Raw genomic sequence first — 26,322 nt, forward strand, 5'->3', positions numbered from 1 at the left:
GTGGATAGAGCGTCAGCCCACGGACTGCAGGGCCCCAGGTTCGATTCAGGTCAAGGGCATGTACTTTGGTTGCAGGATCCCTGGCCTGGGTGGGGCCTGTGCAGGAGGCAACCAGTGGATCTCTCTCTCTCTCCCCCTCCCTTCCACTCTCTCCGAAAATCAATGGGAAAATATCCTCAGTGATAATTACCCCCCCAAAAAGAAGAAGAAGAAGAAGCAGAAGAAGGCTGGAAAGATTGACGGGTTTCGTTTCTGCAGGGGGAATTCAGACAGACCTCATCCTTCCTGGTGTGAGCCTCCCTGGTCTCGCCGCCGGCTCGGGCTGCTGGACTCTGGCCCTGAAGTGCCGCCCACAGGAGGCCTGGCATCTTCCAGCCCGCGGCCCCCCCTGTCTTCACTGGGATGTGTTTTTAATGTCGGCTCAGCCCCCGCACCCCCTCCTTCCCGCACCGCGAGGCCCCTGGGACAGCCTTCCTGGCCCCACGGTTCCAGCAGGAGCCTGGCCCTGCCCGCCGCTCCCTGTCCTCGGAGATGGGGAGCCCGGGACCCTCCGCTCCTCCCTCCGATGGCGGACGGCGCCCGCGGTCCAGGGCTGGTTTGCCCCTGCGTCCCCCGAAGCGCACACCGAAGCGCACACCGAAGCGCACACCGAAGCGCACACCGAAGCGCACACCGAAGCGCACACCGGCAGACGGACCTCCCCGTGCCTGGAGGAGCCCGCCTGGTTGTGGGGAGGCCAAGCTGGCGGGGTGCGAAGCGGAGGCGCAGCGCCGGCCCTGGAGGAGACGCTGGAGCCGTGGCCGCGCCCCGTGGGCCCGCGGGGGGCAGGAGCGCGCGCTCAGGGCCGCCTCGCTCTTCTGTGAGAGTGTGGGTGTGTGTGGATGTTGCTGGAAATAAAACCTCGGATGGTGGAAGCTTCTGCTGTGAGTGGGAGGTGGTTCTCGGGCTCCTTTGTACCAACAAGGAAATGCCTACAGCCCGCTTCCCGCCTTCGGTGGCCCCTGCCCGCTGCCCCTCTTGCGGTGGAGCCTCCGGGACCTTGACGCTCCTCCCAGCCCCTGTGGCGGCGCCCCGCTGGCTGGCGAGGGCTCCCCGGGGAGGCTGCGGGCGCAGCCTGTGGCCCCATCACCCCGCGAGGGAACGAGTGTCTCCCCGCCCACCCCCACCCTGCCGCCAGCACCCGCACAGACCGCGGCCCCAGACCGGGTTTCTCAGGCCTTTGAAGAGCTGCCCCGCCCGGGAGGTGGGCATCTGGTGCGTCATCTGTGGGTGGGCGGTCGGGAAGGGACGGTCGTGGGGCTGCGTGTGTGTGAGAGTGTGTGTGTGAGTGTGTGTGTGCGTGTGTGTGCGTTCGTGTGTATGTATGAGTGCGTATGACTGCGTGTGTGAGTGTGTGTGTGTATGTGTGTGTGAGTGCGTGTGTGTGTGAGTGTGCGTGTGAGTGTGTGTGTGCGTGTGTGTGCGTTCGTGTGTATGTATGAGTGCGTATGACTGCGTGTGTGAGTGTGCGCGCGCGTGTGTGAGTGCGTGTGTGTGAGTGCGTGTGCGCGCGCGCGTGTGTATGTATGAGTGCGTGTGAGTGTGTGCGCGCGCGTGTGTATGTATGAGTGCGTGTGAGTGTGCGCGCGCGTGTGTATGTATGAGTGCGTGTGAGTGTGTGAGTGCGTGTGTGCGTGCGTGTGTATGTATGAGTGTGTGTGAGTGTGTGAGTGTGTGCACGCGCGTGTGTATGTATGAGTCCGTGTGTGTGTGAGTGTGTGTGAGTGCGTGTGTGTATGAGTGTGCGTGTGAGTGTGTGTGCATGTGTGTGTGTGTGAGTGCGTGTGTGTGTGTGTGTGTGTGTGAGTGTGAGATGGAGAGAGCAGGCCTGCCCAGCCTCAACTTTCTCTCCCCACATCCTTCTTTGCTCTGAAATGACCGTTTCCCCTCCACCCTCCCCTGCCTATGGCATAACCAGCAGATGCGGCTTTCCTAGCGGCCGGGGCTGTTTCTTTGGGGAGGAAGCGCCCCTTCACGCCATTGGAAATCCCTGGCGGAACCGAGTTTTCTATCCAGGTTCTAAAAGGAAAAACAAAAACAAGCAACCATCAGGTAAAGGTCACGCACCAATAAGACAGTTTTCCAGATGGAAATAAAATCCAATTAGCCAACGAAAGTAGAGATGAGGACGCGATTCAGGAGGAAAGGAAAGGACGTTTCAGATCTGTGTCCTGGTGGAGGAGGTGGGAGTGAGGCAAAGGCCGGCCTGTGATTCACGTGTGTCCGCTGTTACCGCCTTGGAATTCACCTCTGGCTACAGCAGCCCCTTTGACTGGAAAACATGTCAGCTTTGTGGAATGTCAAAACCAATTTTTTAAATAAGTTGTTCACATTGAATTTATTTAAATCCTGAAGTAATACATTTAAAGAATTTTGTCCTTCAAAGTCCTTCTGATAGTCTTACTGATTAAGAAATTTGCCCTGGCCAGTTTTGCTCAGTGGGTAGAGCATCGGCCTGCGGACTGAAGGGTTCCAGGTTCAATCCTGGGTTGTGGGCTTGATCCCCAGTGGGGGGCATGCAGGAGGCAGCCGATCCATGATTATTATCATTGATGTTTCTGTGTCCCTCTACCTCTCCCTTCTCTGTGAAATAAAAAGAAATTAGAGATAGCCTTCCCTAAGACTTGATGATTATACTTTAACTCAGTGGTTCTCAACCTTCCTGATGCCGCGACCCTTTAATACAGTTCCTCATATTGTTGTGACCCAACCATAAAATTATTTTCGTTGCTACTTCATAACTGTAATGTTGCTACTGTTATGAATCGTCATGTAAATATCTGATATGCAGGATGTATTTTCATTGTGACAAATTGAACATAATTAAAGCATAGTGATTAATCACAAAAACAATATGTAATTACATATGTGTTTTCCGATGGTCTTAGGCGACCCCTGTGAAAGGGTCATTCGACCCCCAAGGGGGTCGCGACCCACAGATTGAGAACTGCTGCGCTAACTGGAGGCCTGGTGCACGAAATTTGTGCAGGGGAGGAGGTCCCCTCAGCCCAGCCTGCACCCTCCAATCCAGGATTGCGGCCTCCTAACCTCACCTGCCTTCCTGCCTGATCATCCACAACTACCCCCGCCCCTGCCGGCCTGGTCACCCCCAAATGCCCCCCCCCCCCCGCCAGCCTGGTTGCCCCTTACTACCCCCCTCCCTGCCCCCCCACGCCGGCCTGGTTGCCCCTTACTGCCCCCTGCTCCCCGCCCCCGCCCCCTGCCCCCCCAGCCTGGTCACCTCATGCAGCCTGCTGTTGCGTCGTTTGGTCGTCCCTCACTAACCCCTGCCGGCCTCTTCACCCCTCCCAGCCTGCTGTTCAGTTGTTACTGTGACGGTGTCCCGGACAATTTGCATATTGCTCTATTATTAGTATAGATTTGACCTGTGCTTAAATGGGAATGACGGACTGGGAGGTGGATACCAGCACAATTTCCTGGACATGGTGTCTGACATGAATCCACCACAACAGGGAAGAAATGGTTGAATGTTAAGGGTTGTTCCCACTTTGCTGAGAGTTTTTATGAAAAATGGGTGTTAGATTTTGTCGAAAGCTTTTTCTGTGTCTGTTGATATGATCATGTGATTTTTGTCTTTCAGTTTGTTTATGTGATATATCATGTTAATTGATTTGCAAATATTGTACCAGCCTTGCATCCCTGGAATAAGTCCCACTTGGTCATGGTGTGTGATCTTTTTAATATATTGCTGGATGTGATCTGCTAATATTTTGTTGAGAATTTTAGCATCTGTGTTCACCAGGGATATTGGGCTGTAATTCTCTTTCTTTGTAGTGTTTTTATCTAGTTTTGGAATTAGGATAAAGCTGGCCTCATAAAAAGAGTTTGGAAGTGTTCCTTCCTCTTGGATTTTCTGAAACAGTTTGAGGAGTAGAGGTGTTAGTTCTTCTTTGGATGTTTGGTAAAACTCCCCGTGAAGCCACGCAGACCAGGGCTTTGTTTGCTGGGAGTTTTTTGATTACTGCTTCTATTTCCTCAGTTGTTACTGGCCTATTCAGGCTTTCAGATTCTTCTTGATTCAGTTTTGGGAGACCGTATTTTTCTAGGAATGTCTCCATTTCATCCACATTGTCCAGCTGGTTGGCATGTAGTTGTTCCTGGTATTTTCTTACAATCCTTTCTTCGCTGCTTTCGTCTCTGATGTTAGTGATGTGGGCCGTCTCTCTCTTTGTTTCTTGATAAGTCTGGCTAACGCTTCATCAACCTTGTATATGTTTTCAAAGAACAAGCTCTTGGTTTCATTGATTGTTTTTTTCTTTAGTATCTATGTCATTTATTTCTGCTCTAATCTTTATTATTTCCTTCCTTCTACTTATGCTGGGTTTTTCTTGTTCTCTTTCTAGTTCTTTAAGTTGTAGGGTTAAATAGTTTATTATTCTTTTTTGTTTTTTCTGAGGGTTCTCTGTAGTGCTATGAACTCAGGACGCACAGGACTGCTTTTGCTGTGTCCCAAAGATTTGGGGTTGTTGTGTGTTCATTTTCATTTGTTTAGTGTAAGTTTTTGATTTCTTTCTTGATGTCATTGGTAAGCCATTCATTGTTTAATAACATGCTATTTAGCCTCCATGTGTTTGAATGTTTTTGGGTGTTTTTACTGTAGATGATTTCTAATTTCATTCCACTATCATCTGAGAAGATGCTTGATATGATTTCAATCTTCTTGAACTTGTAGAGACTTGTTTTGTGTCCTAACATGTGGTCTATTTTTGTCAATGGTCCATGTGCACCTGAGAGGAATGTATATTCTGCTGCTTTTGGGTGAAATGTTCTATAAATGTCAACTAAATCCATCTGATCCAGTGTGTCCTTTAGGGTCACTGTTTCCTTGTTACTTTTTAGTCTGGAAGATCTATCCAGTGAAGTCAGTGGGTATTAAAGTCCCTACTATGACTGTATTGTTGTCGATCTCTCCCTTAATGTCCTCTAGAATTTTTTTTTATATATTTAGGTGCTCCTATATTGGGTGGATATTTGTTTACCAGGGTTATATCTTCTTGTTGGATCAATCCCTTTAGTATTATTTAGTGACCTGTGTTGTCTCTTGTGATGGCCTTCATTTTGAAGTCTATTTTGACGGATATGAGTATTGCTAGCCCAGCTTTTTTTTCTTTTGCATTTGCAGGGAAAGTTTTTTTATATCCCTTCACACTCATCCTGTGTGAGTCTTTTGTTCTGAGTAAGTCTCTTGTAGACAGCATATAGTTGGGTCATGTTTTTTTTTTCGTTTGTTTTTTTTTCGGGGGGTGAGGGTTATGTTTTTGTATCCACTCAGCAACCATATGCCTTTTAATTGGAGCATTTAATCCATTTAAATTTAAGGTTATTATTATTATTTTTAATTAAATCTTTATTGTTAAGATTATTACAGTTGTTCCTCTTTCCCCCCCCATAGCTCCCCTCCACCCAGTTCCCACTGCACCCTTTGCCCTAACCCCCCCCCCCCCCCCGCCCAACTGTCCTCATCCATAGGTGTACGATTTTTGTCCAGTCTCTTCCCGCACCCCCCACACTCCTTTCCACTCTGAAAATAGTCAGTCCACTTCCTTTCTATGCCCCTGATTCTATTATATTCACCAGTTTATTCTGTTCATCAGATTATTTATTCACTTGATTTTTAGATTCACTTGTTGATTGATGTGTATTTGTTGTTCATAATTTGTATCTTTACCTTTTTCTTCTTCCTCTTCTTAAAGGATACCTTTCAGCATTTCATATAATACTGGTTTGGTGGTGATGAACTCCTTTAGCTTTTTCTTATCTGTGAAGCTCTTTATCTGACCTTCAATTCTGAATGATAGCTTTGCTGGGTAAAGTAATCTTGGTTGTAGGTTCTTGCTATTCATCACTTTGAATATTTCTTGCCACCCCCTTCTGGCCTGCAAAGTTTCTGTTGAGAAATCAGCTGACAGTCGTATGGGTACACCCTTGTAGGTAACTGAGTTTCTTTCTCTTGCTGCTTTTAAGATTCTCTCTTTGTCTTTTGCTCTTGGCGTTTTAATTATGATGTGTCTTGGTGTGGTCCTCTTTGGATTCCTTTTGTTTGGGGTTCTCTGCACTTCCTAGACTTGTAAGTCTATTTCTTTCACCAGGTAGGGGAAGTTTTCTGTCATTATTTCTTCAAGTAGGTTTTCAATATCTTGCTCTCTGTCTTCTTCTGGCACTCCCATAATTCAGATGTTGGTACGTTTGAAGCTGTCCCAAAGGCTTCTTACACTATCTTCGTATTTTTGGATTCTTTTTTCATTTTCTTTTTCCGGTTGAGTGTTTTTTGCTTCTTCGTATTTCAAATCTTTGACTTGATTCTTGCGATCTTCTAGTCTGCTGTTGGAACTCTGTATAATATTCTTTATTTCAGTCAGTGTATGCTTAATTTCTAGTTGGTCCTTTTTCATAACCTCGAGGGTCTCACTAGATTTCTTGAGGGTCTCACTAAGTTTATGGGTGGTTTCTAGAGAATTCTTGAAAAACCTTAAAAGTGTGGTTTTGAAGTCTATATCCAGTAGTTTGCTTTCCTCCATTTCTGTCATTTGTGTCCGGTTTCTTTGTCTCCGCATTTTTTATGCTTCCCTGTGTTGATAGAGTGGTTTTCTGTGCTAGGTGTCCTATAGGGCTCAGTGGCTCAGCCTCCCCAATTACCTGAGGTGAACACTCTTGGTGCACCCCTTTGTGGGCTTTGTGCACAGTCTTGTTGTAGTTAAGCCTTGATTGTTGTAGGTATCATTGGGAGGAATTGACCTCCAGGCCAATTGGCTGTGAGAATCAGCTGTGTCTGCAGTGGGAGAACTTCTGTGCTGGAGACACCCTTCTGGGGCAAGACTTGCTTCAGTGGGGCTTTGGTGCTCACTGAGTCTGCCCCCTGAGTGTGTCCCTTATGGGTCTGAGGAGTTGTAATCTGGATGGTCCCACTCTGACCACTGGGTACACTGGCTCTTGGATCTCTAAGGAGGTGCTAATTTAGCCTCTGCCTGAGGCTATCCAGCAGGAGCCCAGCTGTGAAGTAATGCAAGCTGCTGTGGGGCCTTGGGCCTTCTTTTGGAAGTTCCGGGTTTCTCTGACCCAGCTGCAGTTTGTTAGGTAATTTTCAGATTACAAAGGGCCAGGCCTTTCATATGCAAAAGCCTCTGTACACAGCTTGGGTGGGGCGGGGTCTCAGGGGATCAACAGGGTGGAGCAAGCAGCTATAGCTGCTTCTCAGTCCTACCCTAAGAGGTCTGGCTTCTCAGTGTCCCGGTAATCGCTGCAAGTACCTCTGAGAGAAAGCCGCCCCCGAGTTCCGACCGATGCCAGACAGTCCAGTTTCTCCTGTATGAGTCTGGGTCCCCAGAGACTCGCCCAGAACTGGAGTTCAGAGCAGTCAGGAGCTTGAGACTCCCTCCTGATTTAAAAAGACAACCGTTTCCTCAGTTTCCAGCCCTTTCCACATGTGCCACATCCTCAGCTGCCAGCTCTTTCCACGTGTGCCACGTCCTCAGCTGCCAGCCCTTTCCACATGTGCCACGTCCTCAGCTGCCAGCCCTTTCCGCGTGTGCCTCCGTACCTCTGCACTTTACTTCCGCACCTCCTCTGAGTCTCAGTGTGCTTTTCTCTTTCCTTCTAGTTGTAGAATTTCCACTCAGCCAGCCTTCCTGTGGTTCTGGATGATGTCCGTTTTGTCTTTTAGTTGTATTTTTAAGTGGTTGTGCGAGGCAGCAATTTCCGGTGTTTACCTATGCCGCCATCTTGGTTTCTCCAAAGTTGTTATTATTTGAAAAGATATATTTTTATTATTGATTTCAGAAAATAAGTGAGAAGGAGAGAGAGGTGGAAACATCAATGATGAGAGAGAATCATTGATTGTCTGCTTTCTGCATGCCCCATACAGATTGAGCCCACAACCTGGGCATCTGCCTTGACTGGGAATTGAACTGTGATCTCCTAGTTCATAGGTTGATGCTCAACCAGTGAGCCATGCCAGCTGGGCAAGGATATTATTCATAGGTACTTATTTGTTGCCATTTTAATTATGTATGCCTAGGGTTCTCTCTCTCTCTCTCTCTCTCTCTCTCTCTCTCTCTCTCTCTGCCTCTCTCTCTCTCTTCTTCTCATTACAGTAGTCCCATTAGCATTTCTTGTAATGCTGACTAGGTTGTGATAAATTCCTTTAGCCATTTTTTTGTGTGTGTGTGTGTGGCAAGCTCTTTATTTGACCATCCATTTATTTTATTTTATTTTTTTAATGACCACCAAGATCAGTGTTCTGATCCCAGGGGAAAGGAAACTGGAAGGTTTGACCATTTATTTAGTTTTTTAGTATATTTTTATTGAATTTCATTTATTTTCTTAATATATTTTTATTGAATTTCAGAGAGGAAGGGAGAGGGAGAGAGACAGAAACAGCAATGATGAGAGGGAATCATTGATCGGCTGCCTCCTGCACGCCCCCTACTGGATATCGAGCCCGCAACACATGCATGTGCCCTTGACCGGAATCAGACCTGGGACATTTCAGTCTGCAGGCCAATGCTGTATCCACTGAGCCAAATCATCTAGGGCTGATCATCTATTTTGAATGATTCTTGCTGGATGTAGTAATCTTGGTTTCAGATCCTTGCTTTCCAGTACCTTGGGTACTTTATGCCATTCCCTTCTGGCCTGTAGAGTTCCTGATGAGAAATCAGTTCTTATGGGAGCTCCTTTGTAGGTATAAGTTTACTTTTCTCTTGCTGTTTTTAAGATTCTCTCTTTGTCTTTAATTTTTGGAATTTTAATTATGATGTGTCTGGGTGTGGGCCTGTTTGGGTTCTTCTTGCTTGGGGTTCTCTGTGCCTCCTGAACTTGTGTGACTTTCTCCTTCACCAGGTTAGAGAAGTTTTTTGCCATTATTTCTTCAAACACATTCTCCATCCCTTCCTCCCTTTCTGCCTCTTCTGGCACTCCTGCTATTCGAATATTGTTATGTTTCATGTTGTCCCACAGCTCCCTTAAGCTGCCCTCCTGTTTTTAAATTGTTTTTTTCTTTTTGGTTCTCTGTTTGTGTGATTTTTTTTTTCTACCTTGTCTTCTAATTCACTCATCTGAAACTTGGCTTCCCCTAATCTGTTGTATATTCCTTCCAATGTGTTCTTTATTTATGCTATTTCATTCTTTATTTCTGTTTTTATAATTACTATATTTTTTATCATGCTGTTGAGCATCTTTGCCATCATTATCCCGAACTCTGTCTGATAAGTTTCTTTCTTTTTTTCACACAATGTTTTTATTTTTATTCAACTGTAATCAAACAGCAGAATTAACACATTTGGCAACTCCAGACTGGCTTTTGTTTCACTGGTGGAGAGTGATAAACTTAACACCACAGACTATGGATTTCAGAGAACCTCTTGCTCAGCCCTGTAGCTCAACAGCAAAGGGACTCTGCAGGTTTCCTTACTGCCCTTCAGAGGATACGCCTTTAAATTCTGGGTTCTTATTCTTATATTAACAATCTAATGACCACATCATAGTACCAAAATGGAGTTCAAATTTGATCAAAACATAAATCCAGATGTGTGACCCTATACAATGATAAAGGACAGGTAGAAGGATAAGTTACCCTCCAGCTTTGCTCAGGTTTCGCCCGTGAGAGTGGGAACAGGCAAGAGGAGAAATCAACATGCATCACTGAATTTGAGAACACTGCTTGGGGCCCTGTGCGATGTCTGTCTCCTGGCTTTCCCCTACTTCCCAGCCAGCTGCTCATAGAGCTTGGGCACATAGTCATCCCATTCTGCTTGGTACGTGCCGGCCACTGGGGGCCCGAGCTTGTACTTTTTGCAAAAAGATGCCACCTTGAATTTGCCACGGTGGTCTCCAAATTGGTTGCTGAGAATGGGCTTGTCACACTTCAGTGGCTTGGGTTGCTCATCAACCAGCCAGATATAGCCGTGAAGGCCTGTGCCCTTAGGAGACCCAGAGCCCACATGATCAGAGAGGACAGTGCCACCGCTGATGTTGCCCTTCATGTTGACATGGTGCCATTCCCTGAATGTGGGGTCCTTTCTGTCTGGAGCATCTGGGTCTGTCAAGACCAAGGTGTTGCCCTAGCTGGTTTGGCTCAGTGGATAGAAAGCCTGCAGACTGAAGGGTCCCAGGTTCAGTTCCAGTCAAGGGCACACGCCCGGGTTGAGGGCTCAATCTCCAGTAGGGGGCGTGCAGGAGGCAGCCAATCAATGATTCTCTAATCTATGTTTCTCTCTTCCTCTCCCTTTCTCTCTGAAATCAATAAGCATATTTTTTAAAAAATATATTTTATTGGTTTTTTACAGAGAGGAAGGGAGAGAGATAGAGAGTTAGAAACATCTATGAGAGAGAAACATCGATCAGCTGCCTCCTGCACATCCCCCACTGGGGATGTGCCCACAACCCAGGCACATGCCCTTGACCGGAACCGAACCCGGGACCCCTCAGTCCACAGGCCGACGCTCTATCCACTGAGCCAAACCGGTTTTGGCAATAAGCATATTTTTTAAAAAAAGACCAAGGTGTAGAGTTTACTTGGATCAAGGCCATCCCATGAAATACCAGTGGGCCAGTTCTGAACCTGGGTGAGTGTCAGCACTTTGCCCAGCTTATCGATCTCCACCCGTAGTATTTGACCTACAGCGGGTACTTCAGCCTCTTGTCCATTTCCTGCAGGCTCACTGGCATCGCAGGACAAGCGGAGAGACATGGGGGAACCAGGGGCAGGTCAACAGTACCGATGAAGCGGCTCATCTGTCTGATAAATTTATGATCTCCATTTCATTTAGCTCTTCTGGAGAATTCTCTAGTTCTTTCATTTGGGGGGTTGGTTTTTTATCTCCCCATTTTGGCTGCCTGTTTGGTTTTGTGACCATGTATTAGGTAGGTCTGCTACACTGTTTCTGACTCAGGCAAAGATCAGGCAATGACTCAAAGCCTCCAAATCGCCTCTGCCTGCACACTGAGTGTATTCAGTCTTGAGAAGCCGAAGGCAATTGTCCACAGGTGAGGTTTTCCAATAGGGTGGGGCAAAGGTCTGCCTGAGAGAGTTGTCGTCTGCAGGTGAGGGAACGACTCAGGTTAGAAACCGGGGTGTCTGCCCTCCATGTTCTAACCCTAGAGCCCCCATCTCTGGCTTCTGCTCACACAGCTCAAGTCCACTCTGCCCTCCCTCTGCTGGAGCCCAGGGTAAGTGGCTGCACACGAAATTTTGTGTGTTAGCTCTTTAAGGGGATGTCTGAATTTTTTTTCCTCTGGGTGATGTCTTTATTATTATTATTATTTTTAATATTTCAAGAAAAACGATCTTAAATATAATGTTACATGCAATAAACCTTAATATCTCAAGAAAAATTATTTACAAATATAATGTTACGTACAATAAACACCAATTATTCAAGAAAAAGATCTTAATAATAATAATATTATATGTGATAAACATTAATATTTCAAGAGGTAAAAGGATTTTAAGTATATTACCAAAACTGTACTAACATAGTATGATATCACAAAAGTTGTAGAAATTATTAAAAACCTGAAAATAACAGGATTACTTCTATTCTAAAATATTTTTTTCCTCTGGCTCTATTTTTGCTCATCAGTTTATGTTCATTATATTCCACATATGAGTGAGATCATGTGATATCTTTCACTGACTGGCTTATTTTGCTTAGCATGATGCTCTTCAGTTCCATCCATGCTGTTGGAAATGGTAAGAGTTCCCTTTTTATAGCAACATAGTATTCCATTGTGTAGATGTACCACAGTTTTTAAATCCACTCATCTGCTGATGGGCACTTAGGCTGTTTTCAAATCTTAGCTATTGTAAATGGTGCTGCTATGAACATAGGGGTGCATATATCCTTTCTGATTGGTGTTTCTGATTTCTTGGGATATATTCATAGAAGTGGGATTACTGGGTCAAATGGAAGTTCCATTTTTAATTTTTGGAGGAGACTCCATAATGTTTTCCACAGTGGTTGCCCCAGTCTGCATTCCTATCAGCAGTGCAGGAGGGTTCCTTTTTCTCTGCATTCTTGCCAGCACTTGGTGTTTGTTGATTTGTTGATGATAGCCGTTCTGGCAGGTGTGAGATGGTACCTCATTGTCATTCTGATTTGTATCTCTCAGATGATTAGTGACTTTGAGCATATTTTCATATGTCTCTTGGCCTTCTGTATCTCCTCTTTTGAAATGTGTCTATTTAGGTTCTTTGCCCATTTTTTGATTGGATTGTTTATCTTCCTTTTGTTAAGTTGTATAAGTGCCCTGTAAACGTTGGAGATTAAACCCTTATCGGTGATAACATTGGCAAAAAAAATGTTCTCCCATGCAGTGGGCTTTCTTGTTTTGTTGGTGGTTTCTTTCGCTGTGCAGAAGCTTTTTATTTTGATGTAGTCCCATTTGTGTATTTTCTCTTTAGTTTTCATTGCCCTAGGTGCTGTACTGGTGGAGATATTTCTACAATATATGTCTGCAATTTTGCTTCCTATGGATTCTTCCAAGATTTTTATGGTTTCCTGTCTGTGTTTAAGTCCTTTATTCATTTTGAGTTTATTTTTGTGTATGGTGTAAGTTGGTGATCTAGTTTCATTTTTTTGCATGCACCTGCCCAATTTTCCCAACACCGTTTATTGAAGAGACTATCTTGTCTCCATTGTATGCTCTTGCCTCCTTTGTCAAATATTATCCTATATAATAAAAGCCTAATATGCTAAGTGTCTGGTTGTCTGTTCAACCAATCAAAGTGTAATGCTAAGGCTGCTCAACTGCTCACTCTGATGTGCACTGACCACCAGGGGGCAGATGATCTGACCGGTAGGTTAGCTTACTGCTGGGATCCGCCCTATTGGGACTGAGCGACATGGGCTGAACATGCCCTGGAGCCCTCCCACGGTGCCTCTCTGGCTGGCCAACCTCCCGCATCCCTCACCAACCCCGACTGTGCACCTGTGGGGTCCCTTGGCCTGGCCTGCACCCTCTCGCAATCCAGAACCCCTCAGGGGATGTTGGAGAGCCGGTTTTGGCCCGATCCTGCAGGCCAGGCCGAGGGACCCCACTGGTGCATGAATTTGTGCACTGGGCCTCTAGTTTGAGTATAATGGCTTGGGTCGATTTCTGGGTTCTCTGTTCTGTTTCATTGGTCTATATGTTCTTGTGCCAATACTAGGCAGTTTTGAGGACAGTGGCTTTGTAGTATAGCTTGAGATCTGGTATTGGGATCCCTCCAACTTTGGTCTTTTTTCTCAGGATTGCTGCAGCTATTCGGGGTCTGGTGCCTGAATTTGTAGCCATCTCTCCTTGGCAGACAGCAACCCTGCTGCTTTTCACAGCCAGAAGTTATGTGCGCACTCTTCTCCATTCTGGTTCTCTCTGCTGGGGGGCCCAGCTTGGGGGTTACACCCCAGAGTTCTCAGTGGCAACCCCCCATGCTGGGGTCCAACCCCAGCGGGTCCAGGGGTCCCCAAAGGTGTGGACGGAGTCGGCGAAGAAGGAATGACACGGAGACAGCGTTCAGTTGATCAGCAGCCTAGCCAGGATCTCCAGCCAAGTTCTGGTATCGATCTCCAGAGAGGTTCTGCTTAGGTTCTCCAGCCAGGTTCTGTAGCCATGTTCCCTCGCTAGGTTCTCCAGCCAGGTTCTGTCCAGGTTCTCCAGCCAGGTTCAGTCACCAGGTTCTAGTCAGGTTCTCTTGCCATGTTCTATAGTCAGGTTCAGTCCAGGATCTTTTGCCATGTTCTCTCGCTAGGTTCTGTCTCTAGGTTCTGAGGCCAGTTTCTGTCCAGGATCTTTTGCCATGTTCTCTCCAGCGAAGTTCTTCTGTCTCTAGAGAATGTTCTGTGTAGGTTCTGTGCCAATTTCTGTCTCTCTTCTCTGTCTTCTTACATCTGTATTTATACCAGTTGATTCCAATCCTATCAATCTCTATTTCAAAGGTTAGGGCGTTTCTTATCTCCATTCCAGGGAGTAAAGATTATGTAGCTTAAGCATGATTGTTCTTAGTTAAAGTGATTAATTACCCACCTGGCACTTAGTTAAGAGGTTTTATTCCCTCCCTAACTTCAGGGGAAAATCCCTACCTGGGGAAACAACCTTTCTCAGAGACCTTGGTTAAAACACATAGTGCCTAGAAGGTGAGCAAACATATTAAGAACAGTATGCCATATATGCCAGGTCCCTTGAAACAGCAAGGATGGACCAGCTCCCGGCACCCCCACAGCTGGGATATCCCTCTGGGACTTCAGCTGCTCTCTGTGGGAGCCCCGCCAGCCCTTTTGCGCCTCTGCCCCTCCTACCAGTCTCTATGTGGTCTGCACTTTCAGTCCTTGATTATCAGGGTTCTCTCCAGCTCCGTGGTCGGCAAACTGCGGCTCGCGAGCCATATGCGGCTCCTTGGCCCCTTGAGTGTGGCTCTTCCTAAGCCTTAGGAGGACCCTAATTAAGTTAATAACAATGTACCTACCTATATAGTTTGAGTTAAAACTAAAAATTTGGCTCTCAAAAGAAATTTCAGTCGTTGTACTGTTGATTTTTGACTCTGTTGACTAATGAGTTTGCCGACCACTCCTCCAGCTAGTCTTCAGTTCAGTTGATTATTCAGGATGCTTTTTGTTGTTGTTGTATTTTAGCTGTAATTCCAGTTTGATTCTGAGAGCGTGTCTGTGTAGCTTCCACTTACTCTGCTGCCATTTTTAATCCTCCTCGGGGTTTATTCTTGATCACACAGCTAATAATCTGAGGCCATTTGTTCTTATTTTATTTTATTTTTAATTCTTTATTGTTTAAAGTATTACATAAGTCTCCTTTTCCCCCATTGACCTCTCCCCAGCCGCCCCCACCCCCCACCACATGCCCTTACCCTGCTACTGTCTGTGTGCGTTGGTTATGCTCATATGCATGCATACAAGTCCTTTGGTTGATCTCTTACCCCCTCACCCCCTGCCTTCCCGCATAGGTTGGGCAGTCTGTTCGATTGTAGCCATTTGTTCTTAACTCAGTTTGATGCTGATCAGAATCTGGTGTCCTAAGGGCTTAATGATTAAGGAATGCAGAAAGGGATATATATATATATATATATTTCAGGAGAGGGAAAGAGAGAAACATCAATGACGAGGGAATCATCAATCTGCTGCCCTCTGCATGCCCCCTACTGGAGACTGAGTTTGCCACAGGGGCGTGTGCCCTTGACCAGAACAGAACCCCAGACCCTTCAGTCTGCAGGCCAATGCTCTAGCCACTGAGCCAAACTGGCTAGGGCAGAAAGGTCATATTAAAGAAATGGAGTTTCTGAGCAATTACATTTATCTGTTTTATGTCAATTTAATTAGGTCAGCCAAGGAGCCTAGAAGAGTAGGGGAAAAATTTTCCTCTGTGACAGTTTGCACACACAACACCTAAAGTCCATGTATGTGCTGTAGGGGAAGAAAAATTGCCTTCAGCTGAAAGAATTGAAATTCCAAAGTGGCATGTTTTGGGGTAGCATATTCTGTCAGCCACCCATGTCTGTTTTTGGACGGGAGTGTCCTATAAAGGACAGGGTGAAATCCTTAAAGATGTTCAGACTGTGAAAGGGTGGCATTACTGTTGGGTGAAACCATCAGATTTTTTTAAAAGGTGCCAGGAGGCAGGTACTCTTTAGAGTTAAGGTAAGCAGGTATGGGTGGAAATGGCCTGCATTGTTCCTGGTGGAGCCGCAAAGGAGCTGATGTAAGGAAGTGGTTCTGGTTCGAGGGCAGGTTACATGGTGCGTACATAGTAATCTTTGGCCTGGAGTTCTCGTAAATGCTGTGGGTTGTTCTAGAATAGATGCGCTACACGCATGAACTTACTGAATCCTCACATCTAAGAGAAGGTGTTACTGTCCCCGTTTCCAGGTGAGGACAGGAGGCACAGAGGCTGGCACTCCCTGTAGGTCACAGCTGGGAGTGCAGCCACCCCAGGTGGACGGCTTTGAGCCTGGGTTCTGAAGGCCGCTCACCACACCGCCTCCACCAAGGCTACGGAAACACCGTCCGTGGGGACACGAGCTTTGGGAAGCTTCCCTAAGCCAAGTCTGCACCTTGACCCCACATGCAGTCCTCCGTTCAGAGCCCCACCACCTTCATGGCCCTGTCTCTGTGTGCCCTCAGCCCAGCTTCAGACTCAGGGCTGGAAGTGGGTCACAGGATGGAAAATGAGAGGGGCTGGCCTGAGGGGACTGGAAGTGTTTGCTATGATGGGAAAGCAGAAGAAAGGGAAGGTCCCTGCCTTCACCCTCCCTGGTGACGGGAAAGGGGTCAGGCCCTGTGTGTGCGAAGGTAGGGAAGGAAGAGAACGACCAGGGGAAAGTGGGAAAGGCAGGGAGGGCATGTGGGCAGACAGGCAGGGACCTGGAGCCACAGCAGCTTCTTCAGAAAGCGCTTCAGTTTGCAGCGTTAAAGGCGGACGTGAACTTGCAGAGAACGCCCAGGCCTATAGGGTTTTCTAGCACCAACTCCTCCACATCCCCCACCTACCAAGGGCTCCACTGTTAGCCACACTCTCCCCTACACCCCCACAGTGTTGGAAGGGACGTCTAGGATGAAGGCGTGTGGCCCCATGTAGGTCTCCATGGCAGTGAGATGAGAGCTGGACAAGTTCTTGGCTCGGCCTGTGCACAAAGCTGCTGGGCTGGGGAGAGCGAAGGGCAAGATTGTTCACTGGTGTGAGTCACTGTGAACCCCACCCACTTGAGGCAAACTTGGCCAGTTTAATTGGTGGGAACTGTCACCCGGGCGAGGGACTGTGGCTTTTTCAGCAGCCTCGTTAGCGCCCAGTCAACGAGGAAGCCTCTGGGTGAGGAAACTGTGGCCAGACCAGCAGCGGGCCGTGCTCTGGGCGCCCCGACTGGCGGCTGTGGGGCCTGTGCACAAAGGGCCTGCAGACGGAGCCGCCCGGCCACCTGCCTGTGGAGATGCTGGGGCCAGCTCTCGCCTTCCTAGTCCTGTTCCTGCAGGGACGGCACAGCCCAGGTGAGGCCCCATCTGCATGCGGGGGTGGGGGGGGGACGGGGGGGGGGCAGGGGGGGCGGGGGTGGTGGTGCTGCATGGACTAGCGGCCAGGCCCATGGGCGTCAGATCCTGCCCCCTCTGGGTGGTGTGGCTCGCCAGGATCATTTGGAACTGGGCTGAGCACCTGACGGGGGACAGGCTGGTGGAGGGTGGTGGGGCCTTGAGCACAGCCTCAGGCTTAGTTGACTTCTGTGTGGTGGGAGGGTGTCCTTCCTGGCTGCGAGGAGGGCCAAGGAAATAGCCTCTAATTGGGTGCTATTAGCAGCAGAAAGGAGAGGGGCCCTGGGCTTGGGTTTCCACCAGGAAGCGAGTGGTTCTGGGGGTCAGAGACCACAGATTGTCCCTGAGGCAGGAAAGCTGGTGCTCAGGTGTCCTCTGCCTGGTGGCTTGGCCCCGCTGGCAGCACCCAGGCCACAGGCGCCCGAAGGGGGAGAACGTGCTGCCACTGAGAAGCTGCACAGAGAAGCAGCTGGAAGCCTGAGGGGACCAGGCCACCGCATTCAGTGGTCTCAGCTGCAGGCAGCCCCCTTTGGAGACTTGGAGGCATTCCAGGTTGACTAATCCTCCAGGGCATTGTGGGCGGGTGCGGGAGGGGCACACTGGGCATGAAGGGAGGAAACAGGCCCAGGAGTGAGTGTGTGTCCGGGCCTGTGAGAAGGCTGAGGTCGGGCTGAGGGGGCAGGAGCCTGGCTTTGGGGATAGAAGGTCGAGGCCGAGATGAGATGATGAGACTGCGATGGGGCGAGCTCTCCTTCAGCAGCCGGCCCTGCAGGCAGCCCTGGCGGGTGGCGCTGGGTGCGGGGTGGGGGTGATGGGCTCGGTCTGAGGAAACCGCTCTCAGTGTCCTGCAGGGCTGGCCTGGGTAGGCTGACGGAAACCACTCGTTTTTAATCTTTAAATGTTTAGTTTGAAAAAATTTCGGAGTTCCAGAGCAATTGTAAGAAAATGCCTGTATTTCTTCACCTGGATTCACCAGTTACATTTACTCTCCTTCGCTTCGGTCCCTCTTCTCTCCACATGACGCAGGTGCATAGAAATGTTTGCTGGTAATGGTTTTTGTTGAACCATTTGAGAGTGATGCCCCTTCACTCCTAAATGTTTTGGTCCACATCTTTTAAGAACAGGAATATTTCCTATCATATGACTTCATCACAACGATCACATTTAGAAAACCTGATACTGATCCCATCGAATACACAGTCCACTCGCAAATGCTGCTCGTTATGCCAGCAGCGCCGAGGCCATGGCAGTTCCCTGCCGCCACCGGGCGGACTGGGCGCTCCATCCACCGGCTCGCCCTCCGCAGCGCGCCCCGCGCTCCTGCTCCTCGCAGGCCATGGAGGGACAATCAGATGCTCGAGGCTCCTCATCTGCTTGGTCGGCTGTTTCCTCGTGTGGTTCGGGTCAACGCCTTTGGCAAGAATGCCGTCAACGCGATGCTGGCTTTCTGTTTTTGTGTTTAATCCTCACCCGAGGATGTTTTCCACTGACTTCTTTAGAGGAGGAAGGGGAGGGGGGAGATTTGAGAGAGAGACACTGATGTGAGAGGGGCACGTTGATTGGTGCCTCCCACACACGCCCCAGGACTAGTGACTGAAACTGCCTCCCAGGAACGTGCCCTGGACCAGAACCGAACTGGCGACCTTTGGTGCTCGGGCCAACGCTGTAACCACTGAGCCACCGGGCAGGGCCTGGGTGGGTTGGTTTGTTTCATTTCATCCCCTCAGGAGACACGATGACAGTGAAACGTTTTCTTAACAACTTGGGCTCCTGGGGAATTTAATGACACGTGCGGGAAACTCACTCTCCAGCGCCGCCGTCTTCCGCAGGCTGCGCCCGTGGTCTGCGGGCTCTGCCCGCCTCTGCTGCCCACGGCCTTGCAGCCAGGCTGGCCTGCAGGCTCCTCCCCGCCACCCCGCAGGGTTCCGCTCGAACCCCGCCTCCCAGTGAGGGCTTCCTTCCCCTGAAACGCCCTCCCTGCCGCGCGAGGCCCTCCCCGCTCCGGGCTCACTGTGCAGCGCAGCCTCCATTGCACACCTACCCGATCACCTCCTTATTTTGTCTCCCAGGCTGCTCTGTGCTCCGGGGCGCAGGTCTGAGGCCAGGCCTCTGTCTGTCCCGCGCAGACTCTCGGAACCAGAGTGAGCGAGCCAAGTGCGGGTTACAGGCTTCTGTGGCCGTGAGGATGGGGACTCGCCTCCTGTTTCCTCGTCTCTCGTGTGTCAAGTGGGGACAGCAGTGGTGCCCGCTTCCTGGGGCGGCGAGGCCCGGAGCAGGGGGCCCAGACCCAAGTGCTGGGAAGCCAGGCCCCCAGCCCGGCGCGCACGTGGAGGCCGGGCGGGCGGGCGGGCGGGCGGGCGGGCGCACTGAGGTCCCTAACAGAGTCCAGAGAGACTGCGCCGCAGCCCTTCCTCCTCCACTTAACTGAATGGAAAGTAAGGAAGTCTTGCGATGATGGTAAACCTCCACCGTGTGGCTCTCGGCTGAGGTCTCTCGTAATCGTAACCAGGAATGTAGGGAGACCTCAACACTTTCCCCTTAAGGAAGCATGTATTTCCCTTAGGGGACATTAGTTGTATTACTGCATCATAGTGTGAAATATTTTTTTAAATATATTTTATTGATTTTCCACAGAGAGGAAAGGAGAGAGATAGAGAGTCAGAAACATCGATGAGAGAGAAACATCGACCAGCTGCCTCCTGCACATCTCCTACTGGGGATGTGCCCGCAACCCCGGTACATGCCCTTGACCGGAATCGAACCTGGGACCTTTCAGTCCGCAGGCCGACGCTCTATCCACTGAGCCAAACCGGTTTCGGCATATTGTGAAATATTTTAATTGTTTTCTCGGCAACATCTCCCTCTCCATTCCCACCCCTTCCCTGGACGTGTTTTGAACAGCTGTCTGAGACCCTGGGTTCCACGGCCTTCCTCTCACATGGCTACAGGGTGGTTAGTGCGCAACACGCAGGGGCTAAGGCACGCCGGCGACTGAAGAGGTGAATTCTTTTCAAGCAGCTCAGAGGCAGAGCGGGATGAGTGGGGGTCAGATGAGGGGGGGGGGCCTTCAGATCCCTGCCCACAGGAGGGGCCTGTCCTCAAGTTCACTTTGGACCCTAAACTCCGGTTTTGGCTGCGATTCCGAGGAAACCCCACAGGACACACTGGAGGCTGCGAACAAACGGGGGGGGGGGGGGCGGGGCGGGCAGCACCTGCGGGTCAGCTGAAGGGCTGCGGCCACAGCCACTTCCCAGGAGGAATCGCCTGGCTGCGCTCTTCCCTTCCTCACAGTGAGTGAGGCCTGCGGGGCTCAGGAGAGCGCCTGGGGCAGGGGCGCTGGACCCGCTGGAAGGAGCGGACCCGCAGAAATCACCGTAGGGCCGGCTGAGCAGTTTCAGCACCACACCTTGCCCACCGCGGTGTGACAGGCACAGAGGACGCTGTTAGGGGAACAGAGCCCCGGGCGGACGCGTTTCCTCCCGCGTTTTTCCCCCGCTTTCCAGACCCAATCCCCCCCGCCCCCCCACACCCCGGCATCCTTGGCCAGTTCCCCGTGAATGGGGACAGCAGGTGCTCTTGTGTTTGGCCTCTTTTGCTCCACATCTGATGAGATGGTCCTGTGTGTAGCTGATCATTTCATGGCCGATTGAGATTTCATTGTCTGACTATATGATAGTTTATTCATCCATTCTGCCATTGCGGACGCTGCGTCGCGCCCGGGTTTTCTGTGTGATGCTTCTGTGAGCCTTTTGTACGTGCTACGTGAGAGTCATTTCTGGGAGTTAACTGACGTAGATTTGGGAATTTAATTAGGCAATTAATTAAACAGCTCCATTAAGCCCTTGTTATGTTCCAAGACATATGCAAGATTTTGTGAGGGAAAAAGATGAAACAGATGTGGATTCTATCCTTAAGAATCTTCCCGATTGTTAGAGGAAGAGTCATGTAAAACAAGGAGAGACAGAAAATGCTGAGGGTTGCTCAGAGGCAAGCTGTGCTTAGAGAAGAAAGGCCTGAGAAAATGGAGCTTCCTGTTGGTGCAGACCCCGGGAAGGGCCTTGCAGGATGAAGAGGAGTTCGGGAGGAGGGAGCAGGACAGTGCAAGCCGGGGAGCAGCCTGGACAGAGTGGGGCGCAGCTTGGAGAGACGGTGTGAGTGACAGGATGCAGGTGAGGCTGGAGGTCTGGGCTGCCCTGGGAGAGAGGCCTGCGCGCGGCGGGTGCGCGCGGCGGGTGCGCGCGGCGGGTGCGCGCGGCGGGTGCGCGCGGCGGGTGCGCGCGGCGGGTGCGCGCGGCGGGTGCGCGCGGCGCCGGGGGGTGGGGCGCGGGACCCGCCGTGGGGCTTTGCGGACGGCCCTGCGCCAGCATCTGAGTCTCAGGCTCCGCAGACCCGCGGCCGCCTCCGGGCCGCCCGCTCCAGCCCTGAGCTGGGGAACCTCAGCGTCCTCTGTCGCTGGTGGAAGTTCCACTCTCCGAGGCCTTCGCCCCCCCCACCCCCACCCCCACCCCGCCTGCCTCCCTCCCGCGCCGGCGGCGGAGGCCGCAGAACAAAACGCAACAACAAAAAGCAGCTCCAAGTTTGAGGCCTCGGGACCCTCGCGCCGGACCCACTTTCCTAAGCGGTGGCTCCACAGGCCCGGGACCCCCGGCGCGTCCCCAGCCTCCGCCCTCCTCCAGGCGGGCTCCGCCCACCGCCGCCGGGTCCCCACGTCGGGGCCAGCGAGGCCTCGGGCCGCGGCCGCCCTCCCGTCCCCCGCCCTCGCTCCTGCCCTCCCCGCGCCGCCGCCACCTGCCCCGCCGGTTCCTCCACCCGCTTCCCACTCCCTGCGTTTCCCCCGCGATCAGAAGCCGCCGGGGCGCCCCTGCCTCCGCCCGCCTCGCTGCTCCCGGGCCGCTCTGCTCCCGGGCGGACGGGCGGGAGCGTCCCGAGCGCCAGCGGGTCGTTTCTGCGGCGCGTTTTGCCAAAGGCCCGGGCCCGGCCGTGGGGCTCAGTGGTGAGCACCCGCCCAGGACCGGGAGGCAGTCAGGGCACGTGCCGGGCTCATCCCCAGCCGGGAGCGTGCCCGAGGCGGCCCGTCGGGCTTCTCGGCAGGGACGGTTCTCTCTCCCTCGCCCTCCCTCTCTAAAATCGCCTTTAAAGGTCCAGTTTCGGAAGCATCTGCAAAGGAGGATTGCCAAGGGAATGCCGTCTGCATCTGCCGCAGTAGTTCATGCTGAAATTCTCAAACTTACCCTTTCGTTCCCTGAACCTGAGAAACATCATTTCTTTAAAGTTACAGCTGATTCCTCCCTTACCCAGAGGCCCCTGGGCCTGTCTCTGTGGCTGTTTTCTTTCGATGTTGGGATGTGTTTCCTCTTGTTGGGCCCATTTCTTTCTTTCTTTTGTTTGTTTGTTTTGTTTCATTTTGGGCATCATATATGAAAACATCTAGAAGTAATTTAATGCTCTGGTTTATGGCATTTTCCTCCAGGAATAACTTCTAGCTGCCTCGAGTAGCCGGCCGGGTTGGAAATAGGAGAGATTCTGGAACACTGTGAACCAAGTCAGGGTGCACGCGATTCCAGCCTGGGTCTGAGCCTGTGAGAGCTGGCCGGTTTCTTGTTCCCTCTTTAAGAATGTTTTTAGTTACTCATTTTTAGGGAGAGAGAGAGGCAGGGAAAGAGAGAGAAACCAGTTTGCTGCTCCACTTAGTGACGCATTCACGGGTTGACTGGGGATCGAACCCACAACCTTGGGGTGAGGGGGTGCCACTGTGGGGGGGGGTTCTTGTTCACTCTTTATTTTTTTATTTTTATTTATTTGTTTTTTTCAAATCTTTAAATTCTTTATTAGTTAAGGAATTACAAATGTGTCCTCATTCCCTCTTGTTCACTCGTAATTCTCAGTGTGTAGGCATTCCTGGCACCAACCCGGAGCCTGTGGGTGAGGCACCTGCACCTCCTTTCTGAGGGCGGCCCCTGAGCTCCCTGCTCTCTTGGTCCCTTGAGCTGACCGTAAACTCTGCTGAGCTGCTCAGCCTTTCCGCTGCTTTTATGGAATCAGAAGATGCCTCCAGGGAGCAACGGAAAACCACTAGCCCCCTGAAGTTCCTTCTTTCCCATCCTGGCCCTTAATATGTCACCGTTTTTGTTTTGTTTTTTTTTGCCCTGGCTGGTGTGGCTCAGTGGATAGAGCATCGGCCTGCGGACTGAAGGGTCATGGGTTCGATTCCAGCCAAGGGCACATGCCCAGTTTTGGGCTTGATCTGGGGAGGGGGGCATGCAGGAGGCAGCCAATCAATGTTCTCTCTCATCATTGATGTTTCTATCTCTCTCTCCCTGTCCCTTCCTCTCTGAAATCAATAAAAAAAATATATATTTTTAAACAAAGAAAGCTATGCCAGAGTGTGTCTTATGATCTAAAACCCAAAAGCGCTTTCTTTTTAAGTTTATAATGGTCTTTATTATCCATGAATGAGTGAGATCATGTGGTATTTTTCCTTCATTGACTGGCTTATTTCACTTAGCATAATGCTCTCCAGTTCCATCCATGCCGTTGAAAATGGTAAGAGTTCCTTCTTTTTTACAGCAGCATAGTATTCCATAGTGTAGATGTACCACAGTTTTCTAATCCATTCATCTACTGATGGGCACTTGGGCTGTTTCCAGATCTTAGATATGGTGAATTGTGCTGCTATGAACATATGGGTACATATATCCTTTCTGATTGGTGTTTCTGGTTTCTTGGGATATATTCCTAGAAGTGGGATCACAGGGTCAAGTGGGAGTTCCATTTTTAGATTTTTGAGGAAACTCCATACTGTCTTCCAAGGTGGCTGCACCAGTCTGCATTCCCACCAGCAGTGCACGAGTGTTCCTTTTTCTCCACATCCTCTCCAGCACTTGTCGTTTGTTGATTTGTTGATGATAGCCATTCTGACAGGTGTGAGATGGTACCTCATTGTTGTTTTGATTTGCATCTCTCGGATGATTAGTAACTTTGAGCATGTTTTCATATGTCTCTTGGCTTTCTGAATGTCCTCTTTTGAAAAGTGTCTATTTAGGTCCTTTGCCCATTTTTTTGATTGGATTGTTCATCTTCCTTTTGTTAAGTTGTATGAGTTCCCTATAAATTTTGGAGATTAGGCCCTTATCAGATATAACATTGGCAAATATGATTTCCTACGCAGTGGATTTTCTTGTTGTTTTGTTGATGGTTTCTTTTGCTGTGCAGAAGCTTTTTATTTTGATGTAGTCCCATTTGTTCATTTTGTCTTTAGTTTCCAATGCCCTAGGAGCTGTATCAGTGAAGAAATTGCTTCGACATATGTCTGAGATTTTGTTGCCTTTGGATTCTTCTAGAATTTTTATGGTTTCCTGTCGTACATTTAAGTCCTTTATCCATTTTGAGTTTATTTTTGTGTATGGTGTAAGTTGGTGGTCTAGTTTCATTTTCTTGCATATATCTGTCCAATTTTCCCAACACCATTTATTGAAGAGACTATCTTGGCTCCATTGTATGTTCTTGCCTCCTTTGTCAAATATTAATTGAGCGTATTGATTCAGGCCGATTTCTGGGCTCTCTATTCTATTCCATTGATCTATATGTCTGTTCTTGTGCCAGTACCAGGCAGTTTTGAGAACAGTGGTTTTGTAATACATCTTGATATCTGGTATTGAGATCCCAGCTACTTTGTTCTTCTTTCTCAGAATTGCTGCAGCTATTCGGGGTCTTTTTTTATTCCAGATGAATTTTTGGAGAGTTCGTTCTATATCTCTGAAGTATGCCGTTGGTATTTTAATGGGAAGTGCGTTGAATTTATAGATTGCTTTGGATAGTATGGACATTTTAATGATGTTGATTCTACCAATCCATGAACACGGTATGTTCTTCCATCTGTTTATGTCTTCCTCTATATCTTTTTTCAATGTCCTGTAGTTTTCTGAGTAGAGGTCTTTAACCTCCTTAGTTAAGTTTATTCCTAGGTAGCTTAATTTTTTTGGTGCGATGGTAAATGGGATTGTTTCTTTAGTCTCTCTTTCTGTAAGTTCACTATTGGTGTATAGAAATGCCATAGATTTCTTGGTGTTAATTTTGTATCCTGCTACTTTGCCGAATTCATTTATTAAGTCTAATAGTTTTTTGTTGGAGTCTTTAGGGTTTTGTATGTATAATATCATGTCGTCTGCAGATAAGGACAGCTTTACTTCCACTTTTCAGTTTGGATGCCTTTTATTTCTTCTTCTTGTCTAATTGCAATGGCTAATGCTTCCAGTACTATATCGAACAGGAGTGGTGAAAGTGGGCATCCCTGTCTTGTTCCTGTTCTTAGGGGAAATGGTGTTAGTTTTTGTCCACTGAGTATGATGTGTCCTGTGGGCCTGTCATATATGGCTTTTATTATGTTGAGGTATGATCCTTGTACTCCCACCTTGCTGAGAGTTTTTATCAAAAATGGGTGTTGGATTTTGTCAAATGCTTTTTCTGCATCAATTGATATGACCATGTGGTTTTTTTCTTTCAATTTGTTTATGTGATGTATCACGTTTATTGATTTGTGGATATTGTACCATCCTTGCATCCCTGGGATAAATCCTGCTTGGTCATGGTGTATGATCTTTCTGATGTATTGCTGGATCCAATTTGCTAAGATTTTGTTGAGGATTCTGGCATCTATGTTCATGAGGGATATTGGCCTGTAATTCTCTTTCATTGTGTTGTCTTTACCTGGTTTTGGTATTAGGGTGATGCTGGCTTCATAGAATGAGCTTGGAAGTGTTCCTTCCTCTTGGATTTTTTGTAGTAGTCTGAGGAGAATAGGTTTTAGTTCTTCCTTGAATATTTGGTAAAACTCCCCTGTGAAGCCATCTGGTCCTTTTGTTTGCTGGAAGCTTTTTGATGACTGCTTCAATTTCTTCCATAGTTATTGGCCTATTGAGATTTTTAGATTCTTCCTGATTGAGTTTTGGAATGTTGTATTTTTCTAGAAATTTGTCCATTTCCTTCAGGTTGTCTAGTTTGTTGGAGTAGAGCTGTCCATAATATTTTTTAACAATCATTTGTATTTCTGTGGGTTCTGTTGTTATTTCACCTCTATCATTTCTGATTTTGTTTATTTGGGTCCTCTCTCTTTGCTTCTTGGTGAGTCTGGCTAGAGGTTTGTCAATCTTGTTTATCCTTTCAAAGAACCAGCTCTTGGTTTCATTGATTTTTTGTATTGTTTTTTTGGTCTCTATGTGATTTATTTCTGCTCTAATCTTTATTATCTCCTTCCTTC

At 48.9% G+C, this 26,322-nt stretch overlaps 2 protein-coding genes and 1 pseudogene across 6 annotated transcripts in view; 2 read left to right on the plus strand and 1 right to left on the minus strand.

Annotated features, from left to right (window-relative positions):
* Positions 1-2,884, plus strand: part of F11R (F11 receptor) — a 36,077-nt gene extending 33,193 nt beyond the window's left edge. Inside the window, exons 9-10 of one of the 4 annotated variants that reach the window (XM_081112164.1) lie at positions 259-619; positions 667-2,883. In XM_081112164.1, coding sequence (XP_080968290.1) covers positions 259-294 — 36 coding nt within the window. In that variant the 3' untranslated portion in view covers positions 295-619; positions 667-2,883. Of the gene's footprint in view, positions 1-258 lie in introns of all 4 variants that reach the window. The other 3 variants (XM_081112162.1, XM_081112165.1, XM_081112163.1) reach the window with 3 other exon arrangements.
* A 6,871-nt stretch (positions 2,885-9,755) lies between these two features.
* Positions 9,756-10,725, minus strand: LOC308534041 (phosphatidylethanolamine-binding protein 1-like; annotated as a pseudogene). Its single transcript has 2 exons — positions 10,556-10,725; positions 9,756-10,106 (listed from the first exon to the last, which is right to left on the minus strand). The product of its transcript is annotated as a phosphatidylethanolamine-binding protein 1-like (transcript).
* Positions 10,726-16,834: 6,109 nt separating this feature from the next.
* CD244 (CD244 molecule) overlaps positions 16,835-26,322 on the plus strand; it is a 28,311-nt gene continuing 18,823 nt past the window's right edge. Inside the window, exon 1 of the mRNA XM_081112972.1 lies at positions 16,835-17,027. Within this exon, the coding sequence (XP_080969098.1) occupies positions 16,970-17,027 (58 nt within the window). The 5' untranslated portion in view covers positions 16,835-16,969. The remainder of the gene's footprint in view (positions 17,028-26,322) is intronic.

The sequence above is a fragment of the Myotis nattereri genome, assembly GCF_964212035.1.
Source record: "Myotis nattereri genome assembly, chromosome: 18".
NCBI classification, from domain to species: domain Eukaryota; kingdom Metazoa; phylum Chordata; class Mammalia; order Chiroptera; family Vespertilionidae; genus Myotis; species Myotis nattereri.